This window comes from Anguilla rostrata, chromosome 5 (genome assembly GCF_018555375.3).
Source record: "Anguilla rostrata isolate EN2019 chromosome 5, ASM1855537v3, whole genome shotgun sequence".
In the NCBI taxonomy this organism is placed as follows: domain Eukaryota; kingdom Metazoa; phylum Chordata; class Actinopteri; order Anguilliformes; family Anguillidae; genus Anguilla; species Anguilla rostrata.
The window spans coordinates 46,537,556-46,564,241 of NC_057937.1; the positions used below are offsets into that span (position 1 = coordinate 46,537,556).

At 42.5% G+C, this 26,686-nt stretch overlaps 1 protein-coding gene across 2 annotated transcripts in view; it reads right to left on the bottom strand.

The window, feature by feature from the left end:
- The window catches only part of adamts17 (ADAM metallopeptidase with thrombospondin type 1 motif, 17), an 80,288-nt gene that overhangs the window by 15,180 nt on the left and 38,422 nt on the right, over positions 1-26,686 (bottom strand). Inside the window, exons 11-19 of one of the 2 annotated variants that reach the window (XM_064336621.1) lie at positions 24,278-24,379; positions 22,758-22,903; positions 21,642-21,811; positions 19,263-19,390; positions 13,718-13,838; positions 12,426-12,500; positions 9,985-10,065; positions 6,146-6,303; positions 3,155-3,314 (exon numbers count right to left, since the gene is read on the bottom strand). In XM_064336621.1, the coding sequence (XP_064192691.1) occupies positions 3,155-3,314; positions 6,146-6,303; positions 9,985-10,065; positions 12,426-12,500; positions 13,718-13,838; positions 19,263-19,390; positions 21,642-21,811; positions 22,758-22,903; positions 24,278-24,379 (1,141 nt within the window). The remainder of the gene's footprint in view (positions 1-3,154; positions 3,315-6,145; positions 6,304-9,984; positions 10,066-12,425; positions 12,501-13,717; positions 13,839-19,262; positions 19,391-21,641; positions 21,812-22,757; positions 22,904-24,277; positions 24,380-26,686) is intronic. The other variant, XM_064336622.1, reaches the window with a different exon arrangement.

Sequence of the window (26,686 nt, forward strand, 5' to 3'; positions counted from 1 at the left end):
CACTTTCTTCATTTGCAGGTGCTGGTGGACAAAATTCACGTACAAGTGTAAGTGAAAGAAAGAAGGCCTCTTCGTGCTGTCTAGACTCTCAGCCAGTATATTATCACAGAGGAGCCTATATAGAAACCAAGTAAGAAGGTTGTGTCAGGGCTGTGGTGGAACACCTGCCTCTTTCAGAAGCACTGCTGTACTGTACATTTTAAACACATTTGAAGGTGAGATCTAAATCAACTTGGTGCTGGTCTACACTTTCAGAGCCAGTTGGTGGGGGGATAGGTTTCTATACATACAAAAAATTTGCACCATATCAATGGCAGTCTTGAGGCTGGCTCATCCAGCCAAATGCTTTTCCTAAGTTAAGGTTTTTCCAAGAACAATTCTAGATGCCCTCTCAGACACAATCACACATTTGACGGGCCTTCTAACACTAATTAGCTCTCATAGTGTGTTAAACACTAAACTATAAAAAAGATTTCCAGGCTACTTTACAGAAATGTTTGTGGCCACATTGGAAAAGCAGCATTTCAAGTGACTATTGCGTAACTAGGCATCGGACAGCTGATTGCGTTGACCAAGAAATCCCTTAGAACAAATTAGTCAGCTGTCTAAAAAGCAGACACTGCAGTTAGCTAACCTCAGCTGATTTGTGATTTTCAAGATGACATACATTCATTTGCCAAGACACTAGTGTTGTAGCAAGATACGCAATTGTATACACAGGCTACACAAGCCAGAGGTATGTCCGCGTCTACCAAGACAGACAGCAATCTGTATAAAGCCACTCCACTTGCAGAAAGCGGTGTCCTGCTTCTATGCATAACTGTTAGCGCAGAAGAAAGACTAAAACATTATTTGTTAATCGAGAAAACATAACATTTAATTAATCTCATTCCAGTAGAGCTGGGTAAGACTACACACATTCCTTTGCCACTCAGATAGTTCCACTGTTAGGTGTATCTGAGGGAATTCTTACACTTATAATCATTATTTGTACTGTAAGATTTACAAGAAGGTTGAAATATTATCAGAAAAAAATCTAACTAGAAAATGTTTTCTTCCTTCTCTGCAAAGGGTCACTCCAGACAGTACATAGTAGCTGTTCTCAGTGAGTGATCTAACCAACTGTAAACCTGGGGAATAGAATAATATCAACGATGCATTCCTGAGTGAATGATTGCTACAGCAGCATGGTGTTGAATACATGTTGAACTGTGTGTGGTTGCTGAGACCACAGTAACACCTGGCTCAAAATCAGGGGAGATTGGTGGGGTTCACCCAATCCACATTTGATTAGGGAGGTAAGATCCTAGCGGCGCACTCCCTTCCCCACTTCTGCCTCGGCCTGTTTGAACTGTGTTCTTGTATCCACCCCCAGATTAGCAGGGCAGCATTTGGCACATGTGTGGCATGGGTGGGATTAGAGTCCCATGTCAAATACACAGCGCTCAGAGAAGAAAGGAAATCTGAATACCCCCTGTAAAAAAAGAAAATCCACACCCAGGATTCTACCCCTCACTGGCCGCTGACGCAGGGCGGCCTCCTTGCCTTCAGCTTTGTTCTCTATTTTTAAAATTCATTTCAATGCCCCTGGGCATCTGGGATAGTCCCAAGGCTGCCTACATCGATGCTGATGTCATCTTGAAGAAGCAAAGTGATAAAAACCAACTTACAATAGAAATTACTTCAAATGAAAGGTGTGGCAGCAAAACTGCTGCTCTGCCAGAGTTTGCCGTTTAATGGACTGAAACCAATTTCTATTTTCATTAACATATGCAGATGCCGATTGAGGGGTCAATCCCATCTAAGTGTGTTTGAATTCAAAGCTTGGGAGAATCAAAACACAGAGACCAGATGTATTTGGAAGTTTCATGTACAAAGAAAATGAAACACTCAGTTGTGCTGTAATACCATCATCCACCCACCAGACCATTACACTGTATTACATTACATCTATTTGGCAGATGCTTTTATCCAAAGTAACCCATGTACAAAAATCCATAATTAAGATCATTGGAACAACAACAGTACACACCTCCAATAAGATACAATGAAGTAGCAGTTATCCATAGCCATGAACATCAGGTCTAGTTCAAACAATAAGCTTGGCATAGCATAGTCAGTAAAGTTATAGCAAGTCAAACTAGAAGTAAGCCATAATAGCAAGAGATATGATAAAAAGCTACAACATCAATATGATAGTACAAGTGCAACACAGAAGTGCTAGATGAAGATACAAGTGTAACATGAACGAGCCAGAAGATCAAAATACAAGGATACAAGTGATGTTAGACAATGATCTGGGATTGGTAGTAATCTTGGTGACACTCATATCAAGCTTATTTACCTTCCAGTTTTTCCATAAACTATTACTCTAATTCTATTCTCAAGCCATGTCATTTCTTAGCCTAGATGAAAAATATCATTCCTGAATGAATAAATGACTGTCTAATGAACTAAAACCACTTAAACCAGTATGTGTCGTGTAATCAGTTACAAGTGTCCTCTAGATACGAACAGACAATTTCATGGGAACCCTCTGCCATTTCAAAGTGATGCACAAAATGTATCTGAAATCATTCCATCCTTAAATATTCCACAGGCAACACCCATCAAACAGATCCTCTCCATGTCTGAGAAAGGAGGTTTAAAGATGCTGTCCTCACATTAAACTTGAAGAGCTAGTGCCAAGCCAAGTCACACCCCTGGAACCACTTAAAAAACCTACATCCTGCCAGCACTCCATCCACAGACATTAGATCGTATTCCAAATCAACAGCAGCCTGATTCAATTAAACTGTAACGAGACTTGAGGAAGGAAAAAAAAGAACTCTGTTTTTCAGATCAACGTTTCATTATCCATTTCACTATACCAACAGGAGGAAATGTGCCCATTGCATCTGTTCAGTAAGGGTTTTGATACCAGCAACACAGGGGTTACTCTGACCGGGGTCCTAGCGCCATTGTTACCAGCTGTCCAAGCGCTTGACTGTCTCTGAGCTTCTAAATCTGCTGAACCTCCCCACCTCCTCTCCCCAGCAAGATGCAAAGGAGAGGGATGACGCACCACAAAGAACCTTTGTGTAGGATGCTGCCGTGGAGATCAGCAAGGCTGTGAGGCCTTTGTATGACTTGCCAGTGAGTGGCTCGGACTGACCTCCTCCGCACTGGACGCTGCACTCCCCCCAGCTGCTGTGAGTCCAGATGTAGAGGTGCGGCGGCTCATTCTGGGGCTGGCTGCTGTTCTCCAGTGTGCGGTTGAGGGAGATTGTGTACTCATAGTGGATGCCATAGGTCTGGTCATGGAACAGCAGGACCTGGGTTGAGGTGAGAACATAGGTACATTCCTAAATCAGATACATATACTGTATGCACAAGCAGTGTGAAAAAGTAGAAAAATAAATTGGATCAGAATTTCTCAATCAAACTAAAATTTACCACATGTTTCTGTGGGGCAGAATACATCCAGTTCTTGTTGGAGATTAGGACTCCTTTACTGGGGTTTCTATGAGACACCTTTCCAATGTTACATAGGCAAATCTATTCTGTCACTCTGTTCAGTGACATATGGGCGGTTTTCAACATTGCAGCATAAAAAATGAATCCTGTCACAGTAGCCACCTGAGAGGTGTAAAAAAGGTCATGTGGTCTCAAGCAGGTCTGGCCCGCAGGACACAGAGGTGCAGTAAACAAGGTGTTTCCGGGATGAAAGTGTTGAAAGCATCTCGTAAAATGGATGGACACGGGTAATGGAGAATAGCCCAGCCGAATCAACACAGATGTTTCCTGATGGCCACAATCCACTTCAGCAAACCACAGAGAAAAGGCTAAACTGATCAGTGGAGAGAAAGCCGTTTGTTTGATCTTGTTTTAATCTCAGTTTAATCCATTGATGGGTCACATGAAAGATTACAGCCACAGTGATCTTGGTTTAAACTATTAAAGATGGACGTCATGAGGTAGATGTGTGTACAGACATGTACAACCTCTAGGGCAGGAGCACTTATGGGGAAATACAAAAACGCTTAGGCACAGGCAAACAATCTATCAAACTGATGCATCTACAAACAACATCCATATTCCAAGAAAAACAAATGACACATGAAGCAGCACCACAGCTCAGGTGGTCTTCTGAGCTTGGAAGTGGTCCCCCTGGAAGGTGCCTCAATTAATACAAAAGCCGATATATATGTTGGTGGCACCTTACCTTACAACTGACACTACTTACAGGTATGGGAAGTCAAGCTTGCTATGTATCATTAGCCTGACAACTTTTTTTTTTTTACTCAAATGAGTGGACTCTCAATATCAATGTCATATTAATGAGTGGACTCTCAATTAAAATTTTGTTTCTAGCTTCACAGTGGCCACATAAAAACAGTGGTGGGGGAAGGAAGATGGGTGGATTTGATGACCAATAAGTTCCCTACAGGCAGCATAGTTACACCAAATGTTTTAAGAACATTTTTTAGATCTCCTGTGTTGATATTTGATGTAATACTTATACACCTTCCCCGGGGATCCGGTTTGTGTGCAAAAACATAGGAAATGTCACTGGAATTTCACTGGAACTCTGAGTTACTCTGTTTGGATGTGGGTAGAACGTGGGAGGGCAGCTGCACTGAAGAAACATGCACTATGAAGCTTAGCAATGGTTTGTTTGTGTGCTCACTATCGAGCTCTATTTCCATATATATCCAATTATTGCAATGTTAGCAAATTTTTCAATTATTATTACCTCAGTATTCATTCACATTCATTTTCAATAATCCCTTTTAAGGAACTGACCATGTTATGAAACAGGAGTCCTCCAATTTCTTGAGCTGAAACATAGTGGCCTATTTTCTACAATTGTTCTTTGCAGTTCTACCTCTAGTTAGTTATTGTATGCAAGTGTACTTCACCTCTGAGACCACATACCTTCACCTTCTCCGTGAGACATTGATGTGGATGTCTCTCTCATCATTTCCACCAACTTTATAAACTTCCCACACAATGTGAGCCATTACTCAGAACATATGTCTACCAAAGGACACAAACTTGGTCACGGGTACCACTAAATTCAAGACCAGTCCCAACTGGAAGGCTATTCATTTCAAAGATGTGACAATTAACCCAAAAGCATTCATTCAAGGTCAGGAAGGATTTTCAGGCTTCTCAGACGCCTACAGGCTTGTGGGTAATTTAGCCTAGTGTTACATAAGGATGAAAACACTTCAGCTGTTTGAAGTCAAGTGTCTTTTATCCAAAGCATTTTTGCCGGGGTCTACCGGAGAGCTCAATTCAATCCCTAATTAGGTTAATTGTGTTCTCTTCTAATAGCCTGAATCTAATCTGGTTTTAATGCATATTTTATACAGCAATCTTCCAAGCTGCAGGGAGCTCTGCTGATTGAATCTTGACTGCATCATGAAGTGCAGCAATAAACACGAACATATTGTTTTTTAATATTAAAACTAACAAGACACTCGTTTCAGCTGTATTCCTCCACACCGTTCAAGGTTCCAAGAAGGTTGCCTTTAGTTACAGTTAAATGCTTAAATGTAATTTCACAACATAAAACAATGCTTCCTAATGAACAGAAAAATGGAGGAAATTGCCAAAATTGTGAATTCATGAGCAAGATCTTAAACTAAGCCCATTAAATGCACTCTTACTGAAGTGGCTGTATTAACAACTGGGTGCCATATAGCTCTTAGGGAATTGTTGATAAGAGCGTCTTAATATAGAAACAGATTATAAACGTCTTTATAGGATTGGATCAGAGGTTGCATGTTTTGCCCACAATCCAACAGGACTTGCAAAATAGAAAGCATAATACTGAACCTTTGTTGGAATGCAGTAGAATCCCTGCAATGATGATTGTATATGTAAAATAAATGCACATATTATAAATATACCTTGAAATTAAATCTTGTATGTTGAAAAGTAGTTTGTAAAACATATGACCTCACAAGAAGCTATATGTTTGTGTTTAGATACATTTCATTTCCTCAGTGTTTTAATATTAATATGTAGGGCCTCCAGAGTCTATGCCTTTGTAAGGGAAATAAATGTGTTAAGGTCTAAACTCTGGTTTGAAAAAAAAAAAAAAAAAAAAAAAAACAAAGCTTTCCACTGAGGCAAGGGCAAAGGATAATGTCTTTACCATGAGGTGCAGGGGTGTTTTAGTGGGTCCCTTGGCAGAGATCTTTTCCCAGAGTCCTCTTCTAACGTAGCGGACCGTGGTACCAGCTAGCTGGAATTCACCAGGAAGTTCAATCTTCCAGTCATTGTTGATGGATCTTTTGCTGGAGTCCTTCAGGGCTGAAACAAAGGTCAAAACAAGTTTCAGTAAAGAGACACACCTCTAGCATAGGCTGGGTCCTATAGGCTAGACACTTCACCCCTTACAACCACATTCACCTCCCAGCACACAAAACCTGGGTGTGGCCTAGTGGTTAATCAGGCATTTGATGCACAAGTTTGTCAGTCTGAGTGCCACGGTTACCATCTCTATGTCATGAGCTATCAGTGGAATCAGTATGGTGTTTATGTCCATAAACTTTGATTAATAGAGATTAAGTCACACTTAATTGATTCCACACTGGAAAATTCAATTGTCAAACTTGATCCTGTTGCATGAAAAAAATTTCTGTCGGCCTTCGGTCGAACACATGTCAAACGGTGCAATATTTAAAAATTGAGTGTACAGTGCATAGAAATGTCCTGATATAATGGATCCAATGAATTGACAATGTGACAATTTTAATAAAGGTTGATAAATATTCATTCATCAGTGGTTATGAATCAGACCATCAAAATGCAAGGTTATTGGAATGTAAAGTAATGTAATGTTATTGGTTAAAATGCCAAAGCTGTCATCTCCAAGACATGAGCAGTAAGCTAACAAGAAGCTGTCGGTGCAGTTGGGATGATTTTCATGATTCCACATGTGGAAATTCACACTAACTACAATCCCACAGCAAACTGTCACACTAACTACAACCCCTCAGTAAGGTTCCCAAAAAAAGAAGATTTTCAATGTCCTTGATTCATAATCATGTTCAAAGGCCTAACACAAAATTAGCCATAACTTACCAACTGCCTGTCCAATCCTCATGAAACCTTTGCTTATCTGTCTATCTTGCCTGTGTTCCAATGTTTTCTCTTTAGTTTGTGTCCAAGAAACCCTATAATTGCTGCCTGTAGCTATATTTATTTTATGTCTCTTGCGGCAGAAGATGGCAATACATGGTACTGCAAACAATTTTTTTTAAAAATTCAAAATAACATCCTAACACCTTTCTTCAAGATCATTGGGAACAACCGAGCAAGTAAGAGGTACAAGTCAAGATTTAATACAGCCAGAATAAAGCTAACCAGATTCCCAGGCATGAATACTGCTTCATTACATCTCTGAAAACATTAAAAGTGTTGAGTGGAAAATGAAGGCTGTGTGGAAATAAAGCACCAGGCACTGAACACTGTGACCTTACAGACATTGCAAACTGTGCACAGACATAGTCTAATGTCACTGTTACATCACCAGCACCATGACAGATACAATGCAGGTTGGGCCAAATGAAAATGTCACTGCAAATTGCTTTGAATAATCCTTTAGCTTAGCATATCACAGCCAGAAGACAACTTCACTAAATGTACCCGGTATTCATTGTAAGTGGTTGAGCCCCAGGTGCGTAATTTGTATTCTTTTTTTTGGGAAGGGGGGGGGATTCTTCTCCCGGGGCTGTGCATTTGACATGGAACTCTAATCCCACTCATTCCAGACATGTGCTGAATGCCGCTCAGCTAATCCAGGGGTGGATCCAAAGACACACTTCAAACAGGCCGAGGCAGCAGCAGGAGGGGAGTACGGGGCTAGGATCTTACCTCCCTAATCAAGAGCGGATTGGACGAACCCCACTAGTCTCCCCTGGTTTCGAGCCAGGTGTCACTGTGACCTCAGCAGACCATTCCTAGATTTGTCTGGCTGGGCTTCTAGCCGAAACACACTAAAGCCTCAATGTAAATGAAATGCAAGACCCTCTCTGTCAGTCTGAGAGCACTCTCTGGAATGCACATTTCCCAAAGCACACACAGCCATTTAATCTGCAGAAAACCAGTTGGGTTTAGCTGCATTGGGATTGGCCCAGCAGATTGCAGGTGACCAATCAATCATTTACTCACATGTCTATTGAGCCCCTCCCTCCTTGAGTGATACTTGACCAAGTCAGTCAGCACTAAAATGGTCTGGATTTGATTCTGGACATTGGGCATACATCATAAATCTGATAAATTCACTGTTTAATTTATTCTTTTATTTTTTTTGTTTGAGGTATTTACTTATTGCAAATAATCCAAAAGGAGAGAAAGACAAAACATGTAATTTGGCTGGTTACTCTCTACTTAAAATAGAGAAAATGCATAGAGGCATACAGTACAAAAAGAAGCAGTGTTTCCTCTCGCTTTGAAGAACAGATGTTCTCATCTCAAAGGAAGAGCTTTGCTTTCATGTCCCTTCCAGAAACTATGTGGTTCCCAAGTTGTGTTAGTCCATTCATTATTGGGCTACAACTGGAATCAGCTAGATGTTAACACATTAGAGCTATTAAAATGTGTTGTGCACCATACCTCCTAAGGCAAATCTTTTTATAATGATCTGTAAATAGTAATGTGGCAGCATCTCTTTACAGCTGTAAGAACTGCACTAAATGGTAATAAACATAAAATAGTTAAACTATTTTTTTAAAACTCTGCTAAAGCATACTTTACCAGATCTCAAAAGAAATACTGAAAAAGAAAAAAATTGAGTCTGATTAAGTTTAATCTAGAATTCTTTCTAAGTTCTGCCTTTTTAAGATATATAAAAATAAGCTTTGAGCAGATCCACTGATTTCATTGTGGCCTTAAGAATCAGTATATATTTATACAGTATTAATAGTGTAGCGATGCATTAAGAATAAAGTATCTAATAGTAGCTAGGGGCCTTTCAATGGAGCTGACTCAGCACCTAATCTTAATTAACAGGGATATATATTTTCCAAGCCATCAACATTAATGGTACCAGTGAAACTGAACAATTAAACAATTAACTAAGATATGAAGGTCAGAATTTGCAATGCCTTTGTCCCCAGCTGACAAAATTAGACAGCAGAAACTGTTTGTTAAAGCTCACACAACATAAACAATGCCATGATAGTAAAATAATTAAATAAATAACATGGTAATATCAATTTGTGTACCACTCACAAATATAGTGAATTGGAGGATAATCACACAACATCTTCATTACAGCATGCATCAACTTCAATTTGCTTGAAAATACTTCATATGGTTTCAATTCATTACCAACACTGTGAAACATGTTTAAAAGGAGATGCATTTCCAAAATTCAGTGTCTAAATGAATACTTGGAACACTCAGCATTTGCCACAACAAAAAACAGCAAAACTACCTTACATATTGGGAAAAAAAACTAAAAACAACTTTCTTCTTTTGACAGTTGACCACCTCTTAGTTTGCTACGTTTTGAATATAAAATACATCAATGTTATGCCACATTTGCAGCTTACGATACTTGAGACATTTACACCTCCTTTTAATTAGGCCTATAACATATGCACCGATATGCATTGTCATAAAGAGCCTGTTAGACTTTACAGAAGTTCAAGACTCAACAACACTCAGGACACCTGGAAATTACTTTCAAGGTTGCTTGGCAAAGAATCTAAAATCTGTAATAAGCCCATAAATGCGCTTCCAGGCATCAGGTAGATATTAAAGATCACACACTGGAGTCCCCGGTTTGTTTCAGACTAGCTGATCCTCTGCAGGGATAGCCAGCTGAACACAACATCTGAGGAGGAACTGTCTCATTTATCAAGGTGTGGCATTGACCCCATCAGACTCAATACCAGCACACATAAGACTTATCGCCTGTGGAACGGCCTTAACTTAATCATGACCACCACCAGAGATATTTACGAGGGGAAAACATGTAATTACCCAGAAAGCTGTGCGATGGCTTGTCCTCCACCACCTTAATTCTCCGAGCTCCAGCTGGGATGATGGCAGCCTCGATGTAACCTGTGTCAATACAGAACCAAACATGTTTTGGGGGGTGGGGGTGGGTAGCACAGAGACACATTGATATTTAAAGCGACAGGCCCGGTTGGGGAAGGGTGGGCAGGGCTGGAGAGGAGAAGGGCTGATCTGCTACTCTTTGAACTCAAAATGTCTTTTTTTGATCGTCAGTACTGCTAACTATCATCATTCGTTTCTTGGCAGCTGACAACAGCAGCCAGACCCGGGGCTCTGACACGGGCTGCCAAGCAGAGGAAAATGAAGACATTCTGCTGGTTGCTCGAGGTGACTACTCCGCTCAACGCTGATCCGAGGTCAGGTTGCGTGCACGCCATCTGCGTCACGCTGGCATGCGGAGCATTCATTAGTCACTGCTCTCGTAGAGTAATGAGAGCTCACGCTGCCTATGTGAGCTCTGAGCCCTGGGTCAGGGGCAGGATCCCTGCTGGGTGAAGGCAGGGCACCTGACCTCAGCCGCATGAGAACTCCGTTCACAAACTTGAAATGGTCTCTAAACAGCTGACCTGATGTACCAGAATAGAGGTACACCGCTCAGATGAGTTGCAACAGATCAACGGACTGGAGTCAGAGTGAGATGAGATCTGAGTTGGCCCTACCCTCCCCCTCACAACCCACTGCCCCCTTGACCCCAGTTCCAGGCACAGCGCCATCCAGTGCTTGGGCAGTAATGATGACACAAAGGAGCTCTGTTAGTTGCCATTCTCTCAAACAACATGACCATGTATTTCAATTGAGTAAATAGATCTTTGCAGATATTATCAAATTCGTAGATCCAAGCGTGTTTAGAGTAATCGTTATTCAAAAGTAGCATGTGCTGTGAAATTAGGATTTACTTTAACAACTGCATTAAGATGTTTAGACAACTGAGCAACCTTAAACACTGGGAATTTAGTAGGTTTCCCAGCAAAAACTGTTTCTGTGACTTATAAAGTTCCCCTCTACATATCTGTACAGTTTATACGTCTGCAGCCCATAGAGACTTCAAAATGAAAGGTAGAGGAGGACAGAGAGAGTGAGAGAGAGAAAATTAGTCTGTGCAGGTTCAGAGGGACAAACATCAATAAACAAAACCAGCTGTATATACACTATAAAAACACAAGTAACAGACATATTAAATAAGTATATGTCTTGGATGTTCTGCATGTCAGTATGTTGAGTGTATTCCACCTTCGTAAAAAATAAAAATAAAAAATACAAAAACATTTTTTATATACATAATCGTCCAAGAGCTACTTTGTTCCTCTTTATTGCCCAGCACTCCAAACAAAACAGAGCCTGCTTTGTACTCACCAGTGTTTCAGTCCTAACCACTACCATGCTGTTACCAATGACAAAAAACAACAAATGAAACCACATCAAAAAAACCATGGTTAAGAAGCACCCGTCACCATGACTACCAGGCTACTTATGTCTCCCCTACTTTGTTAGTACGCTTGTGGCTCCTCTAATGAGACAGTGCTACATACATTACATCATTCCACGTGGGCTTCTCAATCATTAGAGAACAGTGCCCTTTGTACTGTTTCAAAGAAAAGGTAAGCATACACACTGTTGCAATATTATAAGTGCATAATCCCAATATTCACTAAGCCACTAAGCCAAACAATAAGCATCATCTAGATGCAGGCAGCCAGTGGAAATCCCAGAGAGGAAAACTTCAAGACTCTCTAGTTGCCCTTTCAAAACTCTTCTGTAATCTATTTACCCCAAGGAAGGCTACGTACAGTAAGAAAGTTTGGGGAGACACAAAACCGTCTAGACTGGGTTCTCCTGGGGAAATGATAGAGCAAACCAAATCTACGGACACGTGTACGCTTCAGATGTGTTTTCAGAAACTGTGAAAAGCAGAGGCTCAAACAATTAAATATGGAGCTTATTTAAATCAGAACTTTAGCAAGTCGCAGAGTGTGGCATTGTGGGAAAACATTCCAATCACTTAATCAAGATAGATGTAAGAAAGGTGGCGTCTGATTTGCACTGAGCCTGTGACCTCTCCCTCTATCTCCCTAACAATGCACTCGCCATTACACAGAGCTTTCATGCTTACACAGCAGGATCATTTCAATAACACACCATGGTAATGATGGGAAAGTGAGGATTCCATGAATGGCAAAATGGGCGGAGTCTGTGTGTTATAAATCACCTGTGAACCAACCAAATGACTTTTCTCTCTTTGGCAATACACCACGATTGGCCTCATGCAGCCATCGCTACTCCGTGGAATCTTCTTACAAGGTTTTTTTTTTCCCCAGGAGGACCCAGAGAGGACTGCTACACTCATCTACTGGCACTGAGGTCTCCACGAAGGGCAGGGGCACACATTGACAAGCAGGTAATCTTACAGGAAAAACACTTGGGAACAGCCCTGGGCTTTGACATCACACACGTAGAAACCTTCTTACAATGGCTACTGGTGACTGGGGAACAGAAAATGAGTGTGAATCCATCGGGCAGGTTATTAAGACCACAGTTTCTGCAGCCCTTTTAACGAAAGGTTGCACACATTCATATGCACACATGCACTGTAGCCAGTGCTCACAACTACACATCTAACTGAATTAGAATTATTTTGATGGAACTAGGACCAAGTAATCTTTCAGTCAAAGCAGATACGGGAATTTTCCGAAAAAAATGCGTTTCTTTCGTAGACAATGCATTTCCACAGAATGAAGCATATTATAGGGAACTGAGACAGGTTCCGTCCGTAAATAATATCACAATCAGATTAACATTTCATATCTGTTGGCCTTTGTTCAATGAATGCAGGAAAAAAAAGACTTATTACAGGAAAGCCATTATAATGGCACAGAAGTGTGATTAATACCCAGCACGTTGCATTTCTGGTTTTTGGACTATTAAAATGCCAAACATACTCTGGACATAAACTTTGCCTCATGGGATAAAATATCGACTTAAATCCCAAGGGGTTTAAGCATAATGCTGTGTTTAAAACTACCCAGTACCAACTGACCCAACAGTGCCCTTTAAGAGCACAGAAACTTGTTGCGCTTGCTGGGAGCATATTCATGACTGAGTCACATGAGGTCAGTTGCACCAAGAGGGAAATGCAGTTTACTGCCTTGTAACCACAGGGGCAAGAATTCCCACCTCAGACCTTTAGACATTCAAACTGCCTTTGTCTTTTTTTAAGTTCATCTTCTTTCAGCTCCGACCACTTCTGCGAAGCCCAGTCCGATTTCCACGCTGTCGCCCCAATTAAATCATTGCCCCCGTATTTCATCCCTGCTTACGGGGACGCTGACAATATTTAGTTCTGCGCTCAGCTTCAGAGCAGATGGTGCTGTGGCCAAAAACGGTCTCTGAGGCCACCATGGTCCCAGTCACATTTATTTCTGACGCAAAACATTTAGAGGGCAAATTATCTGTTGCTCCCAGGTAGGAGTGCTAAAGCGGACAGGCGAGGAGAAGGGATGCGTTTCTGCATTTAGCCAGAGCTGTGCGGTGCGCTCTGCGTCGTGTTGTTTTCACAGTGCCTTACGGGCAGTGAAAAGGCTCGGAGGGTTTCAAAAGGCGTTTGATTGGAATCAGCATGGGTGAGCCTAAATCGGGAAGCAAGCCTTCTCACTTGAGCCTGTGCCCCTCACCCCTCCTCCTTTATGTTACAGTGACTCACCCATTCCTTTGGTGTGATTGAAGTCTCCCTTTACTATCTTGCATGATTTGCCATCGCCGTTGCACACGCCACAGCGGTCCTCTTTGGCAGAGGAGCCGATGATGCCATCGCAGCCAATTTTCTGCCATGACAAGGACACAGAATAAAAAGTTAGTCACATCCCGATTTTTGAAAGGCACTGATTCAGTTACCATAGCAAGCTTTCTGCCTGAGTTGCAAACATGCTGCAATGCTCATGTGCGGTAAATATTTACAAATGCCAGGCAAACACTGAGCTCTGGCCCAGACACAAACAGACCCATAAACATATGTTATTACATTTCTATAGCTTCTGCAGAAAGTCCACACTGTCCTGGTTTAAAGTTTGGTACATCAAAACATTGCAGACAGGTTCTGGAGACATGATCATGTACAAATATTTGAAACAGATCATCTAAAATACACATCTTCCAGATCAGGAATGTTGAAGTTTATACACACATGAACAAATTGAGACTACATCAAACTTATAGCCATGGGCTTTTTTTGAATCTATCCATTTGAAAATAATTAGCTGTCTAGCTAAGTGTGCTCTAATAAACAATTATAAATCATCATGAATCTTTTGCATGCTTCCTTAAGTCCTGTGAGATAAGCTTCAACCCAAGAAAAACAAATGAGCGAAACTAAATTTGAACCACATGACTAAATGGCTGGACCGAATAAGGTTCTCGTCACACTAGCAAACTGTTTACAAACCAAGATTCAAAAACCAATTGTATTTACATTTTCAGCAGTGCTACAATTATCCATCCATCCATTTACGTAACATTCCACCTGCAGCACATCTATACACACACAATTATACTTTCACTAGTAGTACAACCACATCAGTCCGCTAGCTACCGTAGCTATATTCTGATCACTGCTAATTACCAAAAGGACATTTCTGAAGGCTTCATTGTAACTGGAAGGGTGATTAGCATGTGCCAGAAGATCCACATCCACACACGAGAGATTTTATACATTTGCAATCATAATTTCAATACACCTCTGTTGGTGCTAATTGGGGCCAGTGAGAAACAGGTTGGGAAATGCAGTTCAAATATGATGCATCAGTGAGCCACCAAACAGATGACATTCAACCACTGATTAGTGTGAAACACATTTCTCCCAACCTGTACAGATCCCTCATAAATGTGCTCTGAAATCCTTGTAAACTACTTCTGGAGGAGGTTTAGGAAACAATATCAGAAAGATGTCATTTTACAAACTTCAGATTTGCACTGTTATTTTCAAAATGCAAGGCGAAAGAGGGCAGTGGCAAGATAACACTTTTGCAAGGAGATTATTGAACTGGATTTAGTTGGTTAAGGCACTGTGTGCAATTTCCCTTTACTTCCTTTAATACCAACAATGAGAGGAGGAAATGAATAACTGATGTTCAGTCTATAGCACGATATACAATACTTTGGTTTGTCCTTAAGTGACAGACACTTGACTGTCTTAGAGAAAAGAGAACCAGTCCTTCTACAGAAGTGAACAGCAATCACCCTGCTGGATTGCAGGTCTCAAATTAGGATGTCTGATCAAACGCACAGGTCCAAACTCCAAAAGCAAAGGCATACCACAGGACATGGAGTGGGAGGACATTTGTGGACTTGAGTTCAATTTTGGTGCAACTTGAGTGGCACTGAGCCGGTCCCAACCTTCCTTTCCCCCCGCCCCCTCCCACGGATGATGCCTCCTGCGGACGGGCCCCTCCCTTTTGCTTGACCTTGAAATCCCAGAATAGGTCTTGTAATTACAGGGTTTAGGCTTGGCTCTCTCTTCAAAAAGGGATTATTTCCACGAGGTACTCCACATCCGCACCGACGACTGACCTGAGACATAAACATGTGACGGTCTTGAGTCTTGACCCATCTCTGCAATACAAAGACCCAGGGGCAGTAACTGCAAACTCTTTCCTCTGCCTTTAAATGTGGCCCAGGAGATGTGGAGGTGAGAATACAGGCTGTGTGGGCTCAGACAGGCCGGCTGGGCCACACAGCGGCCGGCTCCGGATGGTCTTTGACACGGCGCCATGGCAACGGCGGTCTCGGCGGTGCCGTGACTCGTGCGGCGTGGGGTGGTCGCCAGGGCCTTTTTTTCCTGCTGCAAAGCCCCACTGATCCTGCATTTGTTCTGCTGACAGGCAGCCAGAGTGCACCGAACACCAGCCCAACACTCTGCCACAAATGTCAGCAACCCAATCTGAGGCCTGATGAAGGTGGAGCAGCAGCATAAAAGAATGCTCTTTTTAGCAACCGAATGACCTTTGGAAGGGTGCTTTACATGTGATAATGTGCCAAAAAATTAAGCCGATCAGTCTAAGGAGGGGTAGGCTGAGTGGGAGAGGGGAGGAGGAGGGGGCTGAAACTCTAATCAGAAACAGCTCTTCCACCTGTGGGTGTCTGGAAGTGATTTCATCTGCAGGGTCGAAAAAACAGTCTCAGTGCTCCACACACACACACTTACTGTGGCACCCTTCATATTCTCACAGTACTGCTTCCTGGAGAATGGAAATTTTCTCTGAAATGAAAGACAATTCTGCCAAATTTCTTGCTGCCAAAAACCTGTATCGCTGTATCTTTTAAAAAATTCTAATTTCTTCAGTACAATGGTCCCATGGAGCTCCCACAATTCTTCATACTCCGTTTAAAAACGTATAGTGCCTAAGTATTTGGACAGTGATACAAGTTTTGTTGTTTTGGCTCTGTACCCGAGCCTATTGGATTAGAAATGAACCTGTGGATATGCAGTGAAAGTGCAGACTGTCAGCTATAATTTGACGGTATTTACCTCCATATTGATGATTTCAGTACTGTTGGTATTACAGCCCTTTTTATCATCTCCCCATTTTAGGGGAGCAAAAGTAACTGGACAAATAGACATAATCTAAAACAAAGTCATTATATTTAGTACTTGGTTGTAAATCCTTTGCAGTCGATTACTGCCTGAAGTTTCCAACCCACAGTGATGCCCTGCCAGGCCTGTACTGCAGCAATCTTCAGTTTCTGTTTGTTTCTGGGGCATTTGCCTTCAGTCTCATCTTCCACACGTGAAATGTATGTTCAGTTGGATTCAGCAAAGGTTACTGGCTTCCAGTCAAGAAGACTACTCTTTTTGGCCCTGAAATACTCATCGGTTTCTTTAGCAGTATGTTTGGGGTCATTGTTCTGCTTCAAGGTGAAGCACCGTCCAATGAGTTTTGAGGCATTTGGTTGGACCTGAGCAGAATCCAGATGCTGTCAGCAGTCACCTCATCAATGAAGACAAGTGAGGCAGTTCCAGTGGCAGCCATACATGCTCAATCCATAACACTACCTCCACCATTTTTCACAGATGATGGGGGGGGGAGCGGTGCTTTTGATCTTCAGGAGTTCGTGTCTTTCTCCACACTTTCCTCATTCCATCACTGTGGTACAGGTAAATACTCATCTGTCCATAAAACTTTATTCCAGAACTCCACATTTTTTTAAATGTGCTTTTTAGCCAACTTTAACCTGGCCATTCTGTTCTTGAGGCCTACCCTTGGTTTCCATGTTGTGGTGAACCCACTGAGGTAATGCTGGCCAAGTCTCCTCTTTATGATATCTTTGACACATCTATGCCTACATCCTGGACAATGTTCTTGATCTGACAGTTGATAAGGGATTTTTCTTCACAGTTGCAATTCTTCGGTCATCCACCACAATTGTCTTCCATGGTCTACCACGTAATTGCCAAATACGGATGTAAATGCCCTCAAATAAAAAATGACAGTATGCACTTCATTTATTTCAAACCTATTGTGCTGGAGTACAAAGCCGAAGAATCAAAAATTGTGTCACTGTCCCAGTACTCGCACACTGCACTGTAGTTTTACTGCTGGCTAGGCACTTTAGACCGGTTTTAATTTGGGATTAACCAGGGATTTAATTTGCTTTGCAGTGTTAATTTGAGTCATTACCCAAAACATCTTAATAATAATGCACAAGTAAAGAGAGACCCATAGTTTACACAGGGAACAGCTGCCATCTGGAGTTTTGCACCAACTGGGGCTGCAATATAGAACAACACCAACTGACTTTGATTTACTTGAGATGGACAATTTGTCAGCCATTGTCTTGCAATTGCCAGGAGCCTGTGTTCAGTGTTCTGCGCAAGCCTCAAATCTTTTCCTGTCCAGCTTTCTTTTTGTTTTTAATGAATACAAGACCGACATGCTGTGAGGTACATCATGGATTTTACAGCTGTCGAGGTGAATCGCTTCGTAAGATATAATTCGACCCGTTGCAGAATATAAATCCCGATGGGGCGTTGGTCCGTCCTTTTTAAAAAAAAAAGGTGTCAGGTTTGTGCCCAATCTGCCAGGGGGTACCCCTATCCAGCTGTTATTAAAGCCGCCTCTCGTCGCTGGCTGGATCCCTTGTGATAAATTCTTCCATATTCATCATAGTCTGTACTGTATGTAGAACAGATGAGATTAGGTCAGCCCCTGGGCTCGGGGTTGACAGTTAAATTGGAAGCAAATGAGCAAGCGTCGGTCTCTGCTTTTGTAACCCAGCTGGGCTCGCCACATCATTAGACTCTTCAATTAAAGCTAAATAAATTCCCACTCCCAAAAACCTGATACTTTTCACCTGAAATGACAGAGAAAGGGAAAGTGAGAGAGGGGAGAAAGACAGAGGGGGGAGTAAAAAACGAGAGTGAGAGGGTGAGAAGACCTAAATATTATGCTAAGCCTCCCGTATGGAAAGTCAGGAACGCTATGAAAACAAGGTCCGACCGGCAAAGACTCATTTGGGAGTTGGCCTTGAGGGCCACCGTCTGAACAAATCAAACTTCTAATGCCACAAAGGGCTTCCTTGGGAACAAAAGGGTTTAAAAATGTGCTTGAGGTGTGCTCGGTGACTCCTTGACTAAAAAAAGCAATTTAGAAACACAAAGCCGTAGAGTCCTCAGCAGATGGGATCTGCCCTGTGAAAACTAATCTTCTCTGGAGCTGTCCTCTGGCAGTTATTAACTAGTCCTTTCCAGCCTCTCAAGAAGTACGCCTCATAGTTAGCATCATTAGTGTCTGGCTGGCCAGTGCCTAAACCTGCGCTGCCAAAAAACTGCAGTCACAGAAAAATGCACATCAAAAAAAAGAGGGTGAAAAAATATAAATTGTTCATCCTATCAACACATCTAGAGGAAAGGCAAAGGGCCACTATAAATAAATCTAATGAGAACAGCAGGAAGTTTAACCCCTCCCTTCTGCCCTGCTCTGACCCCCACCTCTGTGGACAATTAAATCTGTAATCTTCAACAAAAAAGCAGCGGTTCCCCTCCCCTGGCCCCGCCTACCAGGGCACCAGGCCCATAAAGAATGTACCCTATGACAGAGAAGCAATAACATTACCGTTACAAAGGTATTAAGAATAAGCCCATGCGGTCCTCAGAAAGGAGCAGAAGTCAGTGTTTTCCGCTTCACCCCTGGAAGGGAGTGAGAGCGGGACGCTGCAGGCGGAGCAGGCGGACCAGACGGAGCAGGCGACCTCACCTGGCACTTCCCGTTCACACAGAGGTCTGCGTCGTAGGGGCCGCACGGCGTGCCGTCCAGGACTCGCTCGGCCACCAAGACCGGCACATCCCGGCCCACGGGGGTGCAGAACAGGGCGCACGGCTTTTCTGTGAGGGGTTAAAAAAAATAACAAAAAATAAAAACTAAATAAAAACTTCACCGTTCATTCATTATTCATGTCACACCAAGCAACGGTCGGAATAATTTCATTTGGTATTTGCCTCGTGCTCTGACGCTGAGCCACAGTGCCCAACACAATAACGCGAGACAGCCCGTATGCGTGTTTCTAATATCAAATCTTCCTTTTCTCCCCGTTGACGGCGTTATCTTTTCCAGAAAGATGCCGAAGAACACCACAGGCGTCCTCTGACAGTGACATCCGTGACGAGTCACGCTGGTGATCTGCAAATGCCTGAGACTGTTCAATCTGCCGCGGATGACAAAGAAAGTGTTCCTGTGAATTACAGCAACAAAAAAAAGATCAAAGATGAGGAGCATCGCAGTGCCCATCCTTGGTCTCATAACTGTGTGTCCTCGCTAAATTGTGTCAGAGGTTTGACTCACGGTTTCCTGGAAAAAAAATGAGCTATAAGAACGAGGAGAATTAAGAAGAACACGGAGAACGGTTCAGGAAGAGAGGCTTATTGTAAAGAATCCAGTCAGAGCTGCATTTCGCACACAGAAAGCAATTGCAGGAGGTTCTTCTCATCAACCGTCGGCTCAAACATTGCTGTAATGCTAGTCTGACATTTGGATAATTCAGAAAGGGCCAGAAATGCAGCTTGAGAACAAAAAAAGAAAATCAGTGTAAAACAGCTGGTGTGATCAAGAAAAATCTATTTTTCATTTTCCATCTTAATTATTCAGCAAAAATCAATATCAGGCAGTTTCCTTAATTGGAGCCAAATATTTTTTAACTGCTTACCACTCTCCCAATGTTCAGCTTTCCCCTGCCACTACAAACTCCACAAAAAATCCACAGTGGCACCTAATTAACTTGAGCAGTTGGCTAGCACACTATTATGTGCTGATTGCATACAAATGATTCTAAAATAGGGTACACATTTCCATTCATTAATGCAGTTAAATTTAATCAGTGATGTTTAACCCTGTTCTGGTTTTCACATGTACAAATGAGCGGTTCTGAAACTTCAAAGGCAATCTGAAAACTAAATGCACCAACACTATACCTGCATTAATGGTTAAACAAAGCATTAGATAAAATCATTCCTCATTCAAGTTTATCCCATGTGTGAGAACCAGTTGTTCACTTCAGAGAATGCAGCTCTTGAATAGATTACCGTCTCTTGCGTGAACTCGCATGAAACCATTTTCCTTAAATAAATGTAAATGTTTAAGGTACACTGGATCCTCAAACATGCCATATCTGGTTAAGGTTGAGGTGCTGAACTACAGATGAATTAAAATTTTGCCTACTTCCTGTCAGTTAAATGTCAACCATGCATTCACTACAGTACTGCTTTTGCTGGGTGGAAAAAGAGGGTGTAATGCAATTTCACTGGTCTCACAAACACACATCCACATCCTGTTATGAAAGTTAAAAAAACATACATTTGGCGGGCAGCTGTAATAATTTTACCCAATGACAACTAATTAAATGGGACGTTGATTAAAGGTTGTGGGTATTTATAAAAAGCACTGGACCACACCTTCTTGGAAATGATAATTTTCACTCCATTTTCACAAACATAATGCTCTTGCTCGTTTCTGCGCAGATCTATCAAAATCAATGTCACATCTGGCATGAGCAGTTCTCAGAGGAAATAAAAAGAATACACATGTCTGGACTGACGTACTGTAAACCTCATGCAATAAAGTGTTTGATAAAAAGAAAGGAAAGGAAGGCTAAAAGCGTTTAACCACTTCACTGCCCGACTCGAAAGCTTGCCAACCCAGCCAACTGAGAATGTGAATATCCTCAGGCTAAGGCAGAGCAACAAACAACAAAATCATCCCATTTTAATTTTCACAAATTTTCGGAGCAACTCCGAGGCGTCTCCCCTGGATAAGGTGAAAATAGTAAAGGGAGGGCAGTGACCGCACAGATAGAGCAGTACGGCTGTGCCACATTTCGTGTGACAGGACTGACGTGCGGCTCTGACTGACAGCCAGAGAACATTCAAGAACCGCAATAAAAGCAGCAGGTGCTCCCACTACGCCAGACAGAAATCTCTTTCCTGGCACGGGCGGGCAGCAGATGTCAGTGGCACGGAGAGGATACGAAATTACGCAAGACAGGAAATCAACGCGCAGGCAAAATCGTTCGCATCTATTGCCTTTTTCTTTTCTTTTTTTTTTGAAGTGGCTTGCTGCCACGCGAGCTGACGGCCTGCTCACCGTCGCTGACGACAGCTGTCCACATGTTGGTCTTCCTCTTGCTGGCCTGCCGGTCCAGCGACTGGCACTGCTGATCCCTGAAGGTGGGCGAGCCCTTGGCACACGGGGCCCCCTCGCAGGCCCTGTGCTCCACGCTGGCCTTCTGACAGTGCCTCCCTCCGGGCCCTGGGCTGCAGACAGCGGGGAGGAGGCTCGGCTTAATCAACACCCCCCCCACCGTAAACGCTCCCGCTCTGCTGCTTTGCGCCGTCTGCCCTCGGGGTCCGGCCATCTGCCGAGACTCGTCTCCCATTACAGGTGGGGCAGACACCTTCACAAGAGGAGCAGGCTGGAAATGACCACCCCCCCATCCCCCCCTCCCCCTCCCCCTCCCCCTTGATTGAAAACACCTGGGGCAGGCGGGCAGACACCCAGGGAGGCCAGCAGGCAGGTAGTAGCGTTAGCACCCTCGCCAGTATCAGCCGCAGCCAGCTTCTCTAATATTTAGTGTGCGAGCTGGGCCTGGGGTGCAGGAGCGTGCAACGCTAACAACGCTGCATTCATGCTGGAGCGCCACTAAATACGTCTTCATCTTCAAAACCAGAGCATAAAAAGTCACTCAGACTTCTTGGACACCTTCACTATGGCTCCTCTCCTGTGCTGGCATAGACGCATTCCCGTTCTCTGTTTATCTTGAAATTATTACGCAGCCTGTCTTGCCAAAAGTGCTTTCTGGCCGCAGCCACAGCCCAAAATTTATCACTTTTTCCCTCTGTGGGAACTCACGGCCATTGCTGCAGTGTAACGGCAGGTTTCCCTTTCCAAAATACAAATAAAAACAGCATGTTCCATTGACAGACTTCCAGTTTTGCTAAATCATTATATGCAATCCATATGTTAATCTGCAGAAATTTGATTATTTTTAATATGGCTGGCATCATTCAGTAATCTAATAAAGTAAGGTAGAAGCCTTGATCGTCTTGAAAAAATCAGCGTTACCTTCATTGAGCAAGATCATATTTTACTACACTGACTGGTAAAATCACATTTCAATTAAGCAGAGAAATGCAGCCAGGTCTAGTGATGAATGATGATCACGGGATGAGGATGAGGATGAGGACGAAGCTGTTGACTCACGGGGGGTTATCGCACTTCCTCTGCCGGAAACTGGAGCCCGTTCCACAGGTGCGGCTGCACATGCTCCACGGGCTCCAGGAGCTCCAGTCTCCATCCACGTGCTGCGGTATGGGCGTCTTGCTGACGCAGTCCCCCGCCCTGCACCACTGAGAGAGCACACACAGAGGCCTGACACCCAGCACGCAGAGCCCAGCCAGCCACCACTCACAGTGGATCCACGCTCACATTGCATCAACACGTCCTATGGCTCCACAGATCAAAAATAATAATACAGCAGAACCTCAGACATTATAAACCATTTCAGCAATTGTTCAGAACCGTTTAGCATTTCTGACTTTGAAAGTGAAGTCAAGTTATATCAATTTAAAAAAAAATTTTTTTTATTGATATAGCCATTTGCATTACTCATTTTTAAAAAGGCTCTCATTTTGCAGCTATAAAACATGCTGTCAGTGAGATCTCTTTTCAATGTTGGCTTTCTACAGATGGAGCATAAGAATAATCTGTCTATGTTTGACAAAAAAATGCTACTCCACTTGTGGTCTGAAAAAGAAAAACATGACAATCTGTAAGTAATGTAGTAAAAATGAAGCCCGTGTGTGTCAGTTGCAGACAAACTGAAAGCTATCAACCAAAAGAAGTGCTAGAAGGATACATGGGGGGATCTTTGAGTTCAAAGCAAGCAAGGGATCCTCATAAAGTCATAAAACATACAGAATTAGCAAATGTACTCTGACAGGGGAGCAGCAGTCTAGGGACACACAAGGACTTATTACTACCTAGCTCATCTTAAACTGGTTCTAGAAGTGTAATTAACAACTGAACCACAGGTGTGCAGCCATACACGCCAAATTATTTGAATTATTTGTGCGCTTTGCAGGCTGGATTTGCACAAACATGGGAAAGCCTTTCCATATTCCTAATAACAGCAAATGTTATATTCAAATGTTTAATAACGTGGGCTTAAACATACTGTACGTATGCATGCAGAAGTGTATGTACAATTTTAACATTAAGGTTTGTGTAGCCCATTCTTGGGCATGCTACTTTAAAGCCATAATGTAGTATTTGTGAATATGAAAAACAACCTGTTAGCTAGATGCCATTGCAGAACCTTTGATGTCCTCTGTGAATTCATTTATTCTGTTGTGTCACGCACAGTTAGGCTGATCAGCCACTTAGCTTGAAATTATCACCGTGATTAAGATGTACTTTTTGTGCAAAATTCCCTGTGAAACCAAAGAGTATAAAATAGCCTTAAATAAAAGCTGAAAATGTTCACTTTAACCTTGTGTAGTTGTTTGATTACAAATCTAAAAGCACAGAGCAAAATCAAACAAAAAAAATAAATAAATAACATTATGGAGCTCACTGTATATCAAAGTCAGTTCAATCCCAAAGATATAATGCATCTCACTCCCATCCAGGAAATTAAGTGGGGGAAATAGCCGGAAAAAAACATTTCAAATCTGACAAAATATGTAAAATCATGGTACTGCTCAAACTTGTGCAGGTCCTACCTTGTCAGCGCCACACTCCGTCCCATCCAGAGGAGGGTCCAGTTTGGTTTTGCAAGAGGTGTCCCCCTCCACCAGACACCACAATCCAGCACACATCAGATGCTGAAAGACAGCAAGAACTTGTCACGCACAGCCCCTCCCAATTCTCCTCTCTTGGCTTTGGAGCCTCAGACACCAGCAGATGACCAGTGTGCTTGTTAAAGAGGAGTGGCACAGCAGTATAGCACAGGACATCGCCCTGACAGAGTAACAATCAAAGAGTGGGACTTATTTTTGCTATTAGTGCCACAAATTGAAATTGGAACAGTAGTGATGTACAGTATGTGTCTCCTGAGTGCTTCCACTAGCCTCCTTTTTGATACAGGTTTTGTCTTGATCTCAGAGAGGGAAAAACGACCAGGGAATAACTGGTCCAAGTTTCTGGGACTGAAAAGAACGCTCATACACAAGCACATCACTGCTTCTACCCTATACACCGGTGATCCTTAGGATAGCCAGCAGACCTGGCACTTCATTGTTGGGGTTTGGCGGGTGAGTGGGTGGGGTGGTAATCTTTCAATAACCATACGCTTTTATTGGCCCAATGGGACATATGGTACTTTTACAGCTTGAGGAACTGCATTCACAGATGGCTGAGAATTCAACATTCAATGAGATCTGCCTGCCGGACCACGTCTTTATCCGACACCATAAAGCTGTCAGCAATAGAAGCTTTGAAGATTTACCTTGTACTTGCCCAGTCGCGGGTCAGGAGGAAAAGCAACCACAAAATCTCAAACATTTCATCGAAAATAAGACAGCCTCACTCAGGAGCATACAGACACAAGTAAAAATGAGTATGTGGCAGAGTTCATCACTTAAACCTCTAGATTTACAGCAAATCCTTTCAGGGTTTATTGACAGATATGAAATAGCAAAACAAAGTGAGGTGAGTCACTGGACAAATTTTACATAGCAATTACCTAGCATTCCAAATCTTCAAAATATTATTTGAGATTTTTGAACAGCAATAATTCCATGTAGATATGGTATATTTAGGGACATTACAAACGTTTTATAACCCTTATGGCTTGTATGTGAATGACATGGATGACTGAGTAAAAGGGTAGAAGACAGCCAAGCAACTGTGATCCATGGTATTTTCAACAGGAGACCAAACAGCTTCCGCTCAGAGGAAAAGAGGTCATGTTGTCTCCAGTGTAAAATGAAGTGCATTGAGTTCTAAAATGCTGGGTTTCACTGAGGAAGCAATGTGTGGAAGTGTTTGCTCAGTTCAGCGGGTGAAAAGAATGGTTTTTTTTTAGTTCACACTCATTTACCAATAATAGCTGCATGTTGTTCTCAAGGGCCAATTCTCTGTTTCCATGACTTTAGGAAAACAACATTTCCATCTTCCTGTCTGCAGGCAACAGCTCAAATCATCACTCCCCCAACTGACAGCTCACAGTTCAGTCGTCTCTCAGGACGGCTCTCATAAACTGGCAAAATACACCAAATTCCATTTACTTAACACAAATCATGACGGTTTTGGATTTTAGTTATTTACTTAATTTTTTTGCCTTCCGCTGTGGGTGACTTGGCGGACCCTTCCAGAAAAAGCCAGGCCCGAAGATGGCTAGTCTCACGTTTGACAGCAAATCTGGCTCTCAGAGAAATATACACACATTCCATACGTGAGTTCTAGTCACCCTCTGTGCCTGCGTTGTAGTATCGCAACCAGGGTCTGCAAAACGAGAGTTTCATGTTCTGGAATCGCTGCTGCTCTGCCCATGTGCAGGACAGGAGCTAGTGTTCCCTTCACCTGGGAACACATTTATGCATAGTTTCTTCCTTAGGAGGTTCAATAATATTTTCCAATCTTAAAGTCAAAGTCCCTGGGTAGTTAAGTTGTCATTAAAATGTCATAATCGGACTACTTTACTGGCCTCGTTCTTTTGACCTTTGTCATGAACCAATCCATTCTTTTCAGGCAGGTTTTATGAGAAACGCAAGGCTTCTTTGGACCCAGTACTTTACATTGTGTTGAAAGTGTTCAGTTTTTGTTTGTCAGTTATTTCTGCAGTTGTATGCTACAGCAGTAGGAAAATGAAGTAGGAGTATGCAATGAAAGCAGTAGGTATTGGACCTGCTGGTATAATCCAGACCCACAGTTCTGAGATAATCCAATTGCTATACCCATGATTGTTGTATTAATTTTCCATGCTCAAATCACATAGCACACACAATTTTCAGTGGGTCCTTGCGTTTGTCAGTGAGGCTAATGATGGGTTGCTAGCAGGCCAGAAACCGGCAAGCAATGTGACAGTAATCACACCAAAATAGGTGTGTGACTTCTTTATGTTTAATCGCAAAAATGCTACTGTCAGGAAAATCTCTAAATGATTAAAATAACTCAAAACCATTTCCTTT